The sequence below is a fragment of the Peromyscus maniculatus genome, chromosome 23 (genome assembly GCF_049852395.1).
Source record: "Peromyscus maniculatus bairdii isolate BWxNUB_F1_BW_parent chromosome 23, HU_Pman_BW_mat_3.1, whole genome shotgun sequence".
Classification (NCBI taxonomy): domain Eukaryota; kingdom Metazoa; phylum Chordata; class Mammalia; order Rodentia; family Cricetidae; genus Peromyscus; species Peromyscus maniculatus.
In genome coordinates this window covers 61,636,004-61,648,964 of record NC_134874.1, presented here as the reverse complement: position 1 = coordinate 61,648,964, position 12,961 = coordinate 61,636,004, and the positions used below count along the sequence as shown (strand labels likewise).

The 12,961-nt window shown below is 44.7% G+C and overlaps 1 protein-coding gene across 1 annotated transcript; it reads right to left on the bottom strand.

Annotated features, from left to right (window-relative positions):
* Positions 1-527: 527 nt before the first annotated feature.
* On the bottom strand, positions 528-12,088 carry LOC143270542 (disks large homolog 5-like). The gene is made up of 7 exons (XM_076560890.1): positions 11,894-12,088; positions 9,765-9,924; positions 8,087-8,218; positions 6,443-6,626; positions 2,548-2,663; positions 1,501-1,595; positions 528-1,333 (listed from the first exon to the last, which is right to left on the bottom strand). The coding sequence occupies exons 1-7, from the start codon at positions 12,024-12,026 to the stop codon at positions 1,164-1,166; spliced, it is 990 nt and encodes a 329-aa protein (XP_076417005.1). The 5' UTR covers positions 12,027-12,088; the 3' UTR covers positions 528-1,163.
* Positions 12,089-12,961: the final 873 nt, after the last annotated feature.

Here is a 12,961-nt window from a genome sequence, read left to right as displayed (position 1 = left end):
AATTGCATGTACTTGGTGGCCAAACACCCATAAGTACAAGGAAAAGCACCACAAAATATCCCAACATGTCTTGCAGGAAATTATCTCTTCTTCTCGGTTATCATTCATGTTATATTTCAGGAAAACTAGAGGCAGATTGCTTTTCATTTTCTGATTTCTTTTATACAATTTTAATCAATATTCTTATTTCAGAGAGGCCTGGAGCAAATACTTGTTTTTCCCTTTAAATTGGTGTACATGATGATTTCATGAACATGTGTGTACATTGTACCACACTTTACTGGCAGCTAAATATATGATGTCAAGGATACAATATGTCTAGTTTTTCTATTATGTAGTGGGTATCCATGGAGTAGGCTATTCCATCCACATACAAGGTGCCATCCCCCTGTATAGCCCTGAGACCTATGGCTGAGAAATTCTTGTGCAGCCCAAGATTCCTGTAACTGGCTGAGATACATCCAAGCCTGTGAGTTCAGGGTTTACAGCAGTGTGAAACCTCACCTGACTAAAGAAGAGTCTCAGAGTGAAGGTGAAATTGGATTTTACTCATAAAAATACATTCATTTTACTCAATGGGGGCTTTCAAAACAGCGGTCATTATATACAATGTATAGCCTTAGCAAACTATTAAAACAGTGACAAGAATAAAAGAAATAAAAATAATTAACAAAACCTTAAACTAAAATGAAGAAAACCAAAATCTAAAGCATAAATATCGAACATATAAACAAAAAATATTAAGCAAATTCAGGATCCTTTGGAATTTCATTATGGGAGAGCAAATGAGGTGAGGATATAGCTTACTCTCTGCAGTGAATAATCTTCAGCAACATTAGCATATGACATGGCATCAGCTTCAGCACTGCACTAGAGAATCTTATGCTTTGTGTGTGGTCTGTCTGGATGGCAGTGTGATGATAACACAGGCTTCCTTTTCAGATTTCCATCACATAGGTAATCAGCTTGTCAAAGCCCTTGATAGGAAGCTGACAGAAGAACTCTTGCTCACCCACATGTCTTCTTCCATGTTGTTTTGCCCCTCACTGGGGCCATGAGCTGATGGATGTCAGGGTTCTTAGTAAATTGTGTTGTGTCCTCTGAATTTCAGACTATTTCTGATACAATCTTTTCTCTGGGAATAGTGAGCCAATGGATTTGGATCAGACTGTGGCTGGACCGCCTGATGGTAGGTTGATATGTGCCTCACTAGTGAGTTCACAGCTGAAAAGAGGTGGCATTTTCTGAGGAGGCCGTGAACCTGGAGTGTAGAATGTCATGCCTTCAAGGTGTCTCTGGCTTCTTCCAGCCTTCTCAGTTTTCTGAAGAGGTGCTGTCATGGAAAATCGGTAAAGAAAATATGATTCAGAAACAGTTTTGCTTGCCACTGTCAAGAAGAATCAGGGCTTATTCATCCCTAGTAAACAAAAGTTAAGGAAGAAAACACACCCCATGAATACTCTGGCTGCTGGGGATGGGGCTCAATGGTGGCTTACTTGCCTGGAACATAGTGTTTCTGCACCAGCAGCTCCTTCTGCAGGAGGCTCTCTTCCTGGGCTGTGGTCTGCTCCAGTTCCTGCTGGAGGTTTTCAAACCTAGGGGAGGAAGGCAGCTGGGGCACAAGCCTGGTGGGGATCTGCCATGTCAGCTGTGAGCCCCACCACCCCTACTCAGGTAGACAATCCAGCAGTACCTTTCACCTGAGTTCATTCCTTGCTTCACCAAGGGAAAAGGGACAGAGAGCACCTGGGCAGGATTTTTTTTCCCCCAGCTTTTAAAAACTGCTAGAAGTTGAACTGGAAAATACACAATTTGCTGGATTAGAAAAAAACAGCGTATTTCTCCAACAGTCCAAAGACATCATTTTGGAGAAATATCAGTATGTCAATGTCTGAGGCACAGTTCAGGAAAGATGTAGCTGGCCTTGAGTAGACACAGGTGAATGAGAACTTCCTGGAAAACTCTCTGCCCGCCCTCTAGTGGAGCCTACACAGCAATGCAGAGAAGACTCTGGTTATTCCTACAGCTCAGAACCCTGCATAGGGTTAACTTGTCAGCTCCCACTCTGTTTATGACCAAGAATAAATCTTCTCATGGGAAACTGATAAACACTGCAGAGAGACTGCAGTCAGCAGGGATGTGCTGTATGCACATCTGCAAAGGGTGGACACTTATCTCTAAACGTGATGTTCCTGATGGAAAAGATGCAGGGGACACACTTTCCTTCATGATCAATGATCCTCCTTTCCAGGTTTCTGGCTGCCATGAGAATATTCATGGGGAGATCTAATCTAAGAGATAAGATACTCAGAGCATACTAGAGGTCTCAGAAGAGAAGAAGGGGACACAGTCCCCATGAGACCATGGAGAGAGCATATTGTTTCCTGGTCATAATTCTTGTTGACTGAGCCAGCAAAGACACTCTGAGGCGTTCTTTCCCCGCCCGTGGCTGGCAGCTTTGACAATTGACAAAACTCAAAGAGCACGGAGATCCAGGTACAGCGGACCCACTTGGATCCACCTGCTTCTGGAAGCCTGGGCTCCTACCTTATCTGGGACACAGTGAAGTGATGCTGCAGCTTTACTGCCAAGTCCCTTTGCTTGGTGAGCAGCTCCTTCTGCTTCAGCAGGGACTGAAGATTTTCCTCAAGTCTTTGATGTTCCTGTTCATTAGAAGATTTTTTTAGGGGAGGGCATCCTCACCATGTACATAAACATCCACACATACACACACACATTCTATCTGTCTGTCTGTCTATCTATCTATCTATCATCTATCTATCTATCTATCTATCTATCTATCTATCTATCTATCTATCTATCTATCATCTATCTATCTATCTATCTATCTATCTATCTATCTCCAGCACACACATGTATATGGATGCACATATGCAAACACACTACATTCCATCCATGCTTAGTTTCCCAGATGACACTAATAAGAGTAAGAAGAGATCGCCTGAGATACCAGGAAGAAGAAAGTTACCTTTCATTAACATACATCCGCTCTATCCATATTCCAGCCTAGAGTCAGGAAACACAGGATGCTTTGAGCACAAGGATGTAGAGAAGATTGTGTACTTTTACTCGGTTTTGATCATTTTTCAGGTTATTTTTAGTTTATGTGCAGGTGTTCAGCCTGCCTGTGTGTCTGTATAACACATGAATGCCTGTTGATTTGGGAGAAGAACTCAGTGGGCAGATAAGTCAATGTGGTGCTTGCCTTGAAATCCTGTACACACACAGGTGAACACCAGGGTTCCTTCATCTGTAATCTAAGCTCTCCTAGCAAGTTCCCCAGTCTGTGCATTGAAGGCTTAGTTCCCCAGCACAGGACCACTGGATGGCAGTGGACCAGCCCCTTGCTCTCACTCAGTGCTTCCCATCGCCTCCAAGGAGGGCAGCTTCCTCCTAAAGAAGCTCTCTATACCACAGGTTGCCTCCATTTAGGCCCAAAGGAAACTAGAAAATCACTACAATCAGTAGTGTATATTAAACTTTCCTTCAAATAAGAAGATTGTGTCAGAGATTTCTTTGAGTAACAGAAGGTTGAATAACTCACAGCCAAATAATTGCATATATTATTCCAAACTTAACAATATCCCATGGACCACATTGTATGTTTGTACTCATCAATGATGGGTCTCTGAATAGTTGCTAGTTGGGCTGTTCTGATGAGTCCTGCTGAATCCCTGTTGTCCCCTGTTCTCTGTGGACACCACTTTCCATTCTGGAATCAATGCTCCACCCAAAGACTGCAGTTCCACTTTCTGAATAATTGCACATAGCTTCTTCCAGGGCTGCACCATTTTACACAACTAGCAATGTCTGAGAGATCTCACTTCTCCCAACTCTCCATCAGGCTGATTTTAACTCACGATGAAGAAGTTTGGAATAAAAGCAGTTTCTGAGTGCTGCAGACACAACATGGAGTGGGTACTTGAGAGTATGGTGAGCCTAAGCAGTGCCCTGAGACAGCCTCATCTCACACCTCAGCATAGCTGTGGGACTTCTGCTGGGCTGGGATGCAGCCACAAGCACCTCTGCAGTTCAGAATTTTTCTGAGAAAAAAGTCCAGGCCAAGCACCTAGTACCAGGTTAGCTGAAACAAGGTTAGGCAGAGGTGAAAGGAAAATGGCAGCAGGCGATGAGGAGAAAAACAAAACAGGATGCAGGGAAGTCATCAGTGGTCAGCCTCCTTTCACCCAGAACAGAGAGGGACACACCCTCAGGCAGCCTTTGCTGACTCTCAGTAGCCTCTTTCTCACTGTCATGGACCCAATTACTTTGTTTTTCTCCAGAGGATTTCTTTGCAGAGAAGTATTTCTGCCTCTACAAATACCTGAAAAACATTTAGCTTGCATCAATTTTGTGGCCTTGCATGTGTAGTTAGCTGTGTGGACATGCAGAGTGATGGGCAGCTCCACCTGTCCTTTGACTTAGGCAAAGTGGTACTAACCAGATTAGGCATAGTACTTTATCATTGAAATCCATCTCCATCATTCTTAAAGATGTTCCACTGTTCCATGAGAGAGTGAACATACACTTAGAGGTTCAAACACACATTCTCACTCCCCAAACACACACATAAAAACAACACAAACACACACCTTTCTTGAATCCATAAAGGCAAGGAAGAAGACTAGAATGTTGCAGCACCTTTTCTAATCCAGGGAAGGTAGTGGGTCCTCCCTGCTGTCTACAAGCCTCTTAGACCCAGCCACGCTCTTCTGTCCTAGCCTGAACTAATTTCCCTTCCCAGGGAAGTTCTTATCACCAGACTCACTGATCATACAGAGAAGTAACAACCTCTGCACAACTGAGTTGGACCACACAAGACCAAGTACTGGGAGAAAAGGGTGAGGCATGAAGCCTCCCGATAGATACAAGTTGACCCAATATTGTCTCCTCACTAAACTTACCTGGACTCCTCCACAGAAGACATTGACAGCACCAGAGAATGAAAGTCACCCATTGTCATTACCCAACAACTTTTGACCAGATTACAGTGCACATTATATGAAAACAGCCCCAGGTCAGTCAGTAGAAGGCTACTTAAGTCATCCACAGCACTTTTCTAAATTGCAGCACTCCATCCAACTATCAGTTGGAATCTGTCCTAAGACACAGACACATACATGATAGAGTGTGCATCAAAATGTCAGGTTCCATGCTGTGAAGCCAGTAGACAAACCAGAGCTTTCCTGGGAAGTTACCTTTATGCTGTGAAAGAAAAGAAGTCTACTTTTTATTTTTAAAGTAGCTCCATTGTTTGATTTTTGTTATTACAAAAACGTATGAATTCCAAAGCAATAAAAATGTTTAAAAATTTAGAGAAACCAACTAATCCATTCTCTTTCTGACCAAATGAACCATTTAGCAACGAGACGAGACAGAAAAACACAGGATGCTCTACTGTGAGGAGACAGGAGATCCAAAGATCCAGCTTAGTTAGAACAGAAATTTTGAGGTTCAGTGAGAGATCCGGGCTGAAGGGAATAAGGGAGAAAGCAACAGAGGACACTCGATGTCATCATCAGACCTTCCAAAATACTCACAGATGTATGTGCCCTCAGACAGGCACACTCATACACAGACACACACCCTCAATCATCAGTGATCAGAACACAGTGAGGAGGACATCACACAGAATGAGGATGACATTACCAGTTGGATTAATTCTCCTCACACTAGCTGTTATAGGTGAGTCCCACAATTCTGCATCATTTTGGACTAAAAATGCCTGGGAAAGCATGCTGTGTTTCTGCAGTCTATGTTGATGCAGTTGGCTCAAATGTGCCACCCTGACCCCCGCCTCTCATAAGCCCTTGCCACATCCCTGGTCATCCAGTGAGCTTCTGAATGTAAGATCCAGGATGGGAGAACTGGCCAATGCCACTCACAGCAAATAGTAGTGACAAACTGTTAATTTAGTTTCTTGAATTGTGAACCAAGAGCTTGGCCAAGTAAAGAGAACACCATAGCAGTCTGGGAACAAGAGGTTAAAATGCCACACGACACCCAAAAAGATGTCTGTGAGCCAGAGTCATGTGGCTTTTTCAGGGGGCGTTCCTCCTTCCATGCTGTTTCTGCCTCTGATCTCACATGACCCCTGCCAAGCAAATGAGACCCAGACCCTTGACCTGACTCACTCAGATCTCTGTGGTTCCCATCACAGTAAGGCTCCTCCCATACTGACATACAGGTGAGTGGTATATGATTGACCTGTCTCCCTCATTGAACTGTGGCTTCCAGCAGAGCAGTAGGGTTTGCTTGCTCTAAGAGGCTAACTCCCAGAAAGACTTGTGAATGATCACAGAAGTGAACTATTGGATGGGATGGGTCTGTTGGATAAGTGAGTAGATGGTTACATGGGTGTGTGCATATGTGTGTGTATGGTCAGACTGGTGGCCAGGTGGGCCCTGCTGCTTCAACCTACCTGCAGCTGCCTTGTCCAGAGGTCATACATCTTCCCATGGGCCTCCTCACAGAGCCTCTTTGCATCCTCACAGGACTCTTGTAGTAAAATCTGCTCACCCTGCACCTTTTTCTTGTCTTCTAGCAACATTCTCACTTTTTCCTTCAGCTGAGTCTGTTCACTCAGGTGCTGACTGTAGAGGGTGCTGAAATATCACCAAAAATGATGAGCTCCACCTTCATCTGCCACTCTTGCCTCCCAATACCATGATTCCTGCAAGGTCCCATGTCCCCATCCCCAACAGCCCTGGCCTGGAGCCCTCATTAGCCATGGCAGCATCACTCAGGTGCAGGCCAAAGCCAGAGAGTAGCCAAATTCCAGAAAGATTTACATTACTTCTGAAGACCCTGACAGCAAAAGAGATCCATATACCTTTGAAGACTGGATCTCCTACCTCCTGCACATACACCCTGGTGCTTAACTGTTCATGGTATTGGGAAAACATGAGCAGGTAGAGGGAAACCATGCTCTGAGGGAGACAGAAGACCCATCTGGAATACATTCCATCTGTGTGTCCTATGGAAACCAGCTCTGTAAGCTCCTGCCAGAGCCACAGAAACCATGGTGCAAAGTATATTTTCTGTCTAGAGGTTCCAGAAGCTGACCAGGAAAAGTTGGAAGGGGCTCTTCGACTCTTCACACTTAGGAGAACTCAGTCTAGGAGGCACAAATCCATGAGCTATAAGGCAGGCTGCTTGCTAAGAGGTAAACAGACTAGAACTTCAACCCTCACTTTGGTTCAAAGTTGGAGAAGGGAAGAAGATGCTGTGGGGTGTCTTTCTGTATGCTGTGAATATGTATTGGTCTCATTGGTGCTGTGGGATAGTCTGTATGTCAAATTACTCTGATTGGTCAATAAATAAAACACTGATTGGTCAGTGGCTAGGCAGGAAGAATAGGTGGGACTAACAGAGAGGAGAAGAGAAAGAACAGGAAGGCAAAAGGAGACACTGCAGGGCGCCACCATGACAAGCAGTATGTGAAGATGCCAATAAGCCACAAGCCATGTGGCAAGGTATAAATTTATGGAAATTGATTAATTTAAGCTATAAGAACAGTTAACAAGAAGCCTGCCATGGCCATACAGTTTGTAAGCAATATAAGTCTCTGTGTTTTCTTGGTTGTGTCTGAGCGGCTGTGGGACTGGCTGGTGACAAAGATTTGTCCTGACTGTGGGCAAGGTAGGAAAACTCTACCTACACATTGGTTAATAAATAAGCTGCTTTGGCCTAAGGCACAGCAGGAAGGAGCCAGTCTGGAAAATCCAGGAGAGACAGAGAAGAAAGGCAGAGGTGGAGGAAATGCCAGCTGCAACCCAAGGAGCAAAATGCCAGCAGCCTGGCAATGCAGCTGCTATGTGGGAAAACACAGAATAATAGAATTGGGTTAATTTAAGATGAAAGAGCCAGCTAGTCTGAAATTTAAGCCATTGACCATACAGTTCGTAAGTAATGTGTTCCTCTGTGTGTTTATTTGGGTCATTTGGCTGCAGGAGGCAGGTGGGACAGATTCCTCCTGATAGCAGGTCAGGCAGGACTGGAGAAACTTCAGACAACAAGAAGCCGTCCTTACCAAGTTCTGGACTCCACCCAGACAGGCACTCACCAGGAGATATTGGTCTTCTCACTCAGCTCCATACACTTGTACAAGGCCTCACTAATTTCCTTGGGTAATTTCTTCACATCTGCCATATCCATCTTAGGCTCTGTGTTCTGCATCTCATGATCAGAATTCAGCCTGTGGTAGGGCATAGCCCCAGGAGCAAAGAACTCTGTGAATACAGGCCTCAGGGACCCCAAGAATTAAGGATGTATTTTGCACTACCTTAGCCCACTGGATGTCACACCCTGAATCCTTTGTACTGGGAACTCCTGATGTGCAATAGACTTCCTACCCTGCCCCTGGGCCAGAAAAGGCTGGGTGTCAACAGTAAGGGAGACAGACCTACATGAGCTTCCTCAGTAGGCCTGGAGGAGTAGACTAGCTCTCTATGTAGGCCGACAGGCATGGGCCTACATGAAATCTGTGATGACATTTCCACTGTTGTTAGAATAGAAATGGTTTGTCCTTTCAAGGATATCCAGAACTCATAGTCAGTATTGGTTTGAGTAGGCACTCCATGTGGATGGCTTTATAAAACTCCTAAGGGTATTCCAATGAGGCATCAGGGTGAGCACAAAGACTGAGAACAGTAATGCTGAAAGTGGAGCTCCCTGGTCTCAGCACTTATATCACCTGAAATCTTTGAAACAGGCAAATCCTCAGGCCTACTCTCAATCTCCAACTCACACGATCTGAAGGGACACACACACACACACACACACACACACACTGTAAGGGAGACTCTCAGAGACAGTACAGAACACACTGAGACACCAAATCCTCAGCCCAAAGAGATGCATTCCCCCGCAGGGTAAGCATGGCATTGGGAGCCTGCCTCTGGATCAGCAAAGGCAGACAACACACAGCAGGCTTTTTTCCAACAGTGGGATTTGAAATAGAAAGTTTGAGTCTGTGCTAGGGTGAGTTGCTTAGATCTGATTGGACAGGTTGGCAAGTGTAGGCAGGTAATGAATTTTGATTGTTGGACTTTGGTGTTTAGTTTCAAGAATGAGTCAGTGTCCACAAAAGGGAATGAACTTTGGGAACTAAATCTAGGAATGTAATCCAATGGTTTATCAAGGGAGAGGGAAGTGAAAAGGGCAAAACCTGCCACTGCCATGTTTGCGATGTTTGGGCCCCTTAGAGGGCAATTCACATGCGCACAAATCCACACACAGTTAGGATGTCAAGAAATGTAGGTAGGTGGAATTATCTCACATTATAAGGAACAAGATCAGAGAGGAGCAGGGATGGACACCAGGCCTTTCAGTCACACATAGAAGGAACAAGTAGAACCACCAGGCCCTTCAAGCTGCTCCCAAAGCAACAAGCAAAAATATCTTGTCAAATACAGAGACTCAGGTTTAACTCAGAGCACCCAACATCTCCTACAAGCCAACACCTTTCAAGGCCTCTTGAAATGCATGTTGTGATCTTACACCCTACTGCCCCTCTCTGTGGATTGTGATTCAGGCCACAGGCTCTGGTTTTCATAAGGAGGAAGCAGAAGAGCCTGTGTCCCATCTCACTCTTACAGGCTTCAGTTCTGCCTCTCAGATGCATTCAGGAAAATTTATTTGTGCACGTCACCCTGCAGGTGCAGCTTCCAGTGACCTAAGGACTGCTGAAATTGACACAGTAGTGTCAAGACATTCACCAGAGAACAAGGCATGATGAATACCTGTTGTTCAACTCATTGTTGTAATGGGCCAGGTATTCACGCAGTTCATTCCTGTCATTGGTCATCATCTGTAGCTGAAGTTTCAGTTTATCCACCTGGTTCAGCTGCTGCTCCTGCTCAGTGAGGAAGAAGGGTGTGGATGATGCCTTCCTAGCAGTCCCTGTAGGTACACAAACACATGTGAATTTGTACAGATAAATGGCATAAACCAAGAAGATCATGTGGAGTCCCAAGAGGAGGCCTGAGGAAGATGAAAGGCATGGAACCCAGTGAAGCCCTTAAAGATCAGAACAGCTCTCCATAAGCTGGGCCTCATAAGCCATGTGTCTGTCTCCCATCACTATGGCTAGATATATGCCTCAGGCCTTACTGAAGCCCCTCTGGCCCTGATAGACTTAAGCAAGGCCGGCCATGTTGTTTTGAAATTGTTATCTCATACCTGATGTGATGCAAAAAAGTCCAGGAGTCCCTGGTGCTTTTCACCTCCCAGCCCTGATAACCTGTGTCCACGACTAAAACGATCTGAATGTTTCAGACCTGGGTACATGGATGGAAAGTTTCCCTCCTTCATATTTACATCAGATATAAAGTGCAACAAGATCCCATTCTGATCCTGCATTAGTGGTTCTGTGCCTTCTGTTGCAGACTTTGCCACTCAGAATCAACTGAAGGAGTTTCCTGCACAGCAGCTGCAGCCTTGACCAATCCTGGCCCTCTGCCAACTAACCATCAGGAATCCTCCACCTTGGATCTGCTCTTTAGGAACCCAGATAAGTAGCATAGGCCCATTGCTTCATGATCACAGCTACCAGACCCCATTACTAGAAGGTTCATTTCTAGCCTCACCTCCTTCTTAGGAAACTAGGGCTTTCTCTGCCAATCAGTGTGATCAGTCATATCAACATGTCAATTGGTGAACTCTATAAGCACTTAGTGAATGCCTCAATGGCAGCTGGCATTTCTACAACACTGGTGATTTCACAGGAAATGCCACAGGCTTTCCAGGGTACAATAGAATTTCCAGAGAATGGACTGTTAGGGCCACTGCCAATGGTCATTACCTATCTCATAACAAGCTCTTACATAATTCACAAAAGCCAAGCTGCCCTTTCCAGGAGCCTTTCCTGAGACACAGGGGAAGGCCTTCAGCACCTCCTCCTTCCAATCCCGAGATCTCTCTGACTCATTAGAATCTAGTTCATTCTAATTCAATAGTTCATCATGTGTGGAGAGCAAGACTCACTTTCCACACACCACCCAGGAATGGCTGTTCATCCTGATGATCGCCAGCTAATAAGATGAGAAATTAAGGATGCTAAGAAATTAGCTAAGGACAATGGGGAAGGAAGATCAGTTCCATGACGTGTACAAGCACATTAGAGAAGATCCACTGGGCAGTTACCATGTATGGGAATGGTGAAGGATTATGTGGGTCCTGTCGGAACAATGATGAGTCACATAGGAAATGATGCAACTTTTGCCAAAACCTCCAGCAGAATACATTCCAACCATCATGATGTTAGCAGAGGTGTTATCAGCCATTGAAAGGTATGACTGAAACTACCTAAGGACTGGGCATCCCCAGGTGAGCTTTCAGTCACCAAGAACAAATACTTACAGGAAGAGTCATGTCCCAGTCCTGTACTCAAGGTAGAGGAAAGAGGACTGGCTAGTGAGAGGGCAGGAACTCAGAAACCTTAGGGGTCACTGACATGCAGCAATATTTGGTAGCTCCTGCCCTGCGAGTGGTTGTTATTTAAAATGTGAGACTCTCTAGCTCTGGCCAGGGGACTTTACTCTCCCGGTTATTAGTGACACACACCAAAAGAAATCCAGTGTGGGTGAAGTGCAGGGCTGGAACTGAAACCTCTTTAGTCCCTCTGTGCTTCCTTCCCACTCAGAGTGAAAGCAGAGGGCCCTCAACAGAGTAGCTTCAAACTTGACCATCCCTGGCTCTCTACAAACTAACCATGCAAATTCCTCAATTCTGGGTCTGCTCTTGAAGAACTCAGAGGACCAGGATAGGCCCATTGCTTCTCAGAAACTCTCCCCTCCTAAGCACCCCTCCTGGAAGGATCATCTGAAGCTTTCCTCCTTCAGGAGCTCCTCATCCCTTAACCAGGACTCACTGCGCTTTCTCCAGAACCATTTGTTTCTTGATGTATAACATGGAGACTGAAGGCCATCTTCCTTCTGCCTCCCTCTGATCTCCCTGTGCTCGCCATCCTGTCTCCCAAGAATCCTGTTCAGTCTAGTCAGCATGTCTGTAGGTGAAACACGAGACACTGCACAAATGCCCCAATGACAGTTGGTGTTGCCACAACACTGGTGACATCACATGGAATGCCAGGGCTCTCAAGGAGACAGTAGAATGTCCATGTGCTGATGTCACATGGTCTAGCTGTTACATCCCTGCTACCTACCTCACCCAAAAGTGACTGGAAACCAAGCTGCCATTTCCCTGAGCCTCTGTGGTCACAATGGAAGCTTTTAGGTAGATCCTCCTTTTAAAGTCAGAAAGCTAGCTTTCTGCTTCATTATAAACTTTATCTAAGTGGGCCGGGTGGTAGTGGCGCACGCCTTTAATCCCAGCACTCGGGAGGCAGAGGCAGGTGGATCCCTATGAGTTCGAGGCCAGCCTTGACTACCAAGTGAGTTCCAGGAAAAGGCCCAAAGCTACATAGAGAAACCCTGTCTCAAAAAATAAAAAAAAAAAGAAACTTTATCGAAATGAAGTTGCATTTCATATATTTCCTTTTTTCCCTAAATACTCTGTTTATATTCTCGTACCTTAAACCATTTTATCTTAGATGCCATATAAACTTTATTTGTATTCAAATCTTATTTAGCTTTAATGTTCCATATTTTTATATCTTAAGCTACTTCCCCAGGTCGAATACAGAATGTATTCAATCTTTCATTACATACTTAACCCTTTAAATTTTTATAAGCATATTACATCTTAAAATACCCCTTTTTCTATTTAATTCATTGAGTTATCCTCTGCTTGAAATTTGATCCATTTTTTTCTTATCTTAACCAAAAATAATTTTAACCAATTCTCTTAAATGATGGCTAGTATTTGTAACCATGCACAGAATGAAGCATGCCCCACCTCACTGTAATAGTGCAAATAGCCCATCGTAAAGGATGAGGGCACCATCATGTTGTTCCACAATGCATATATGCTTGTTTCC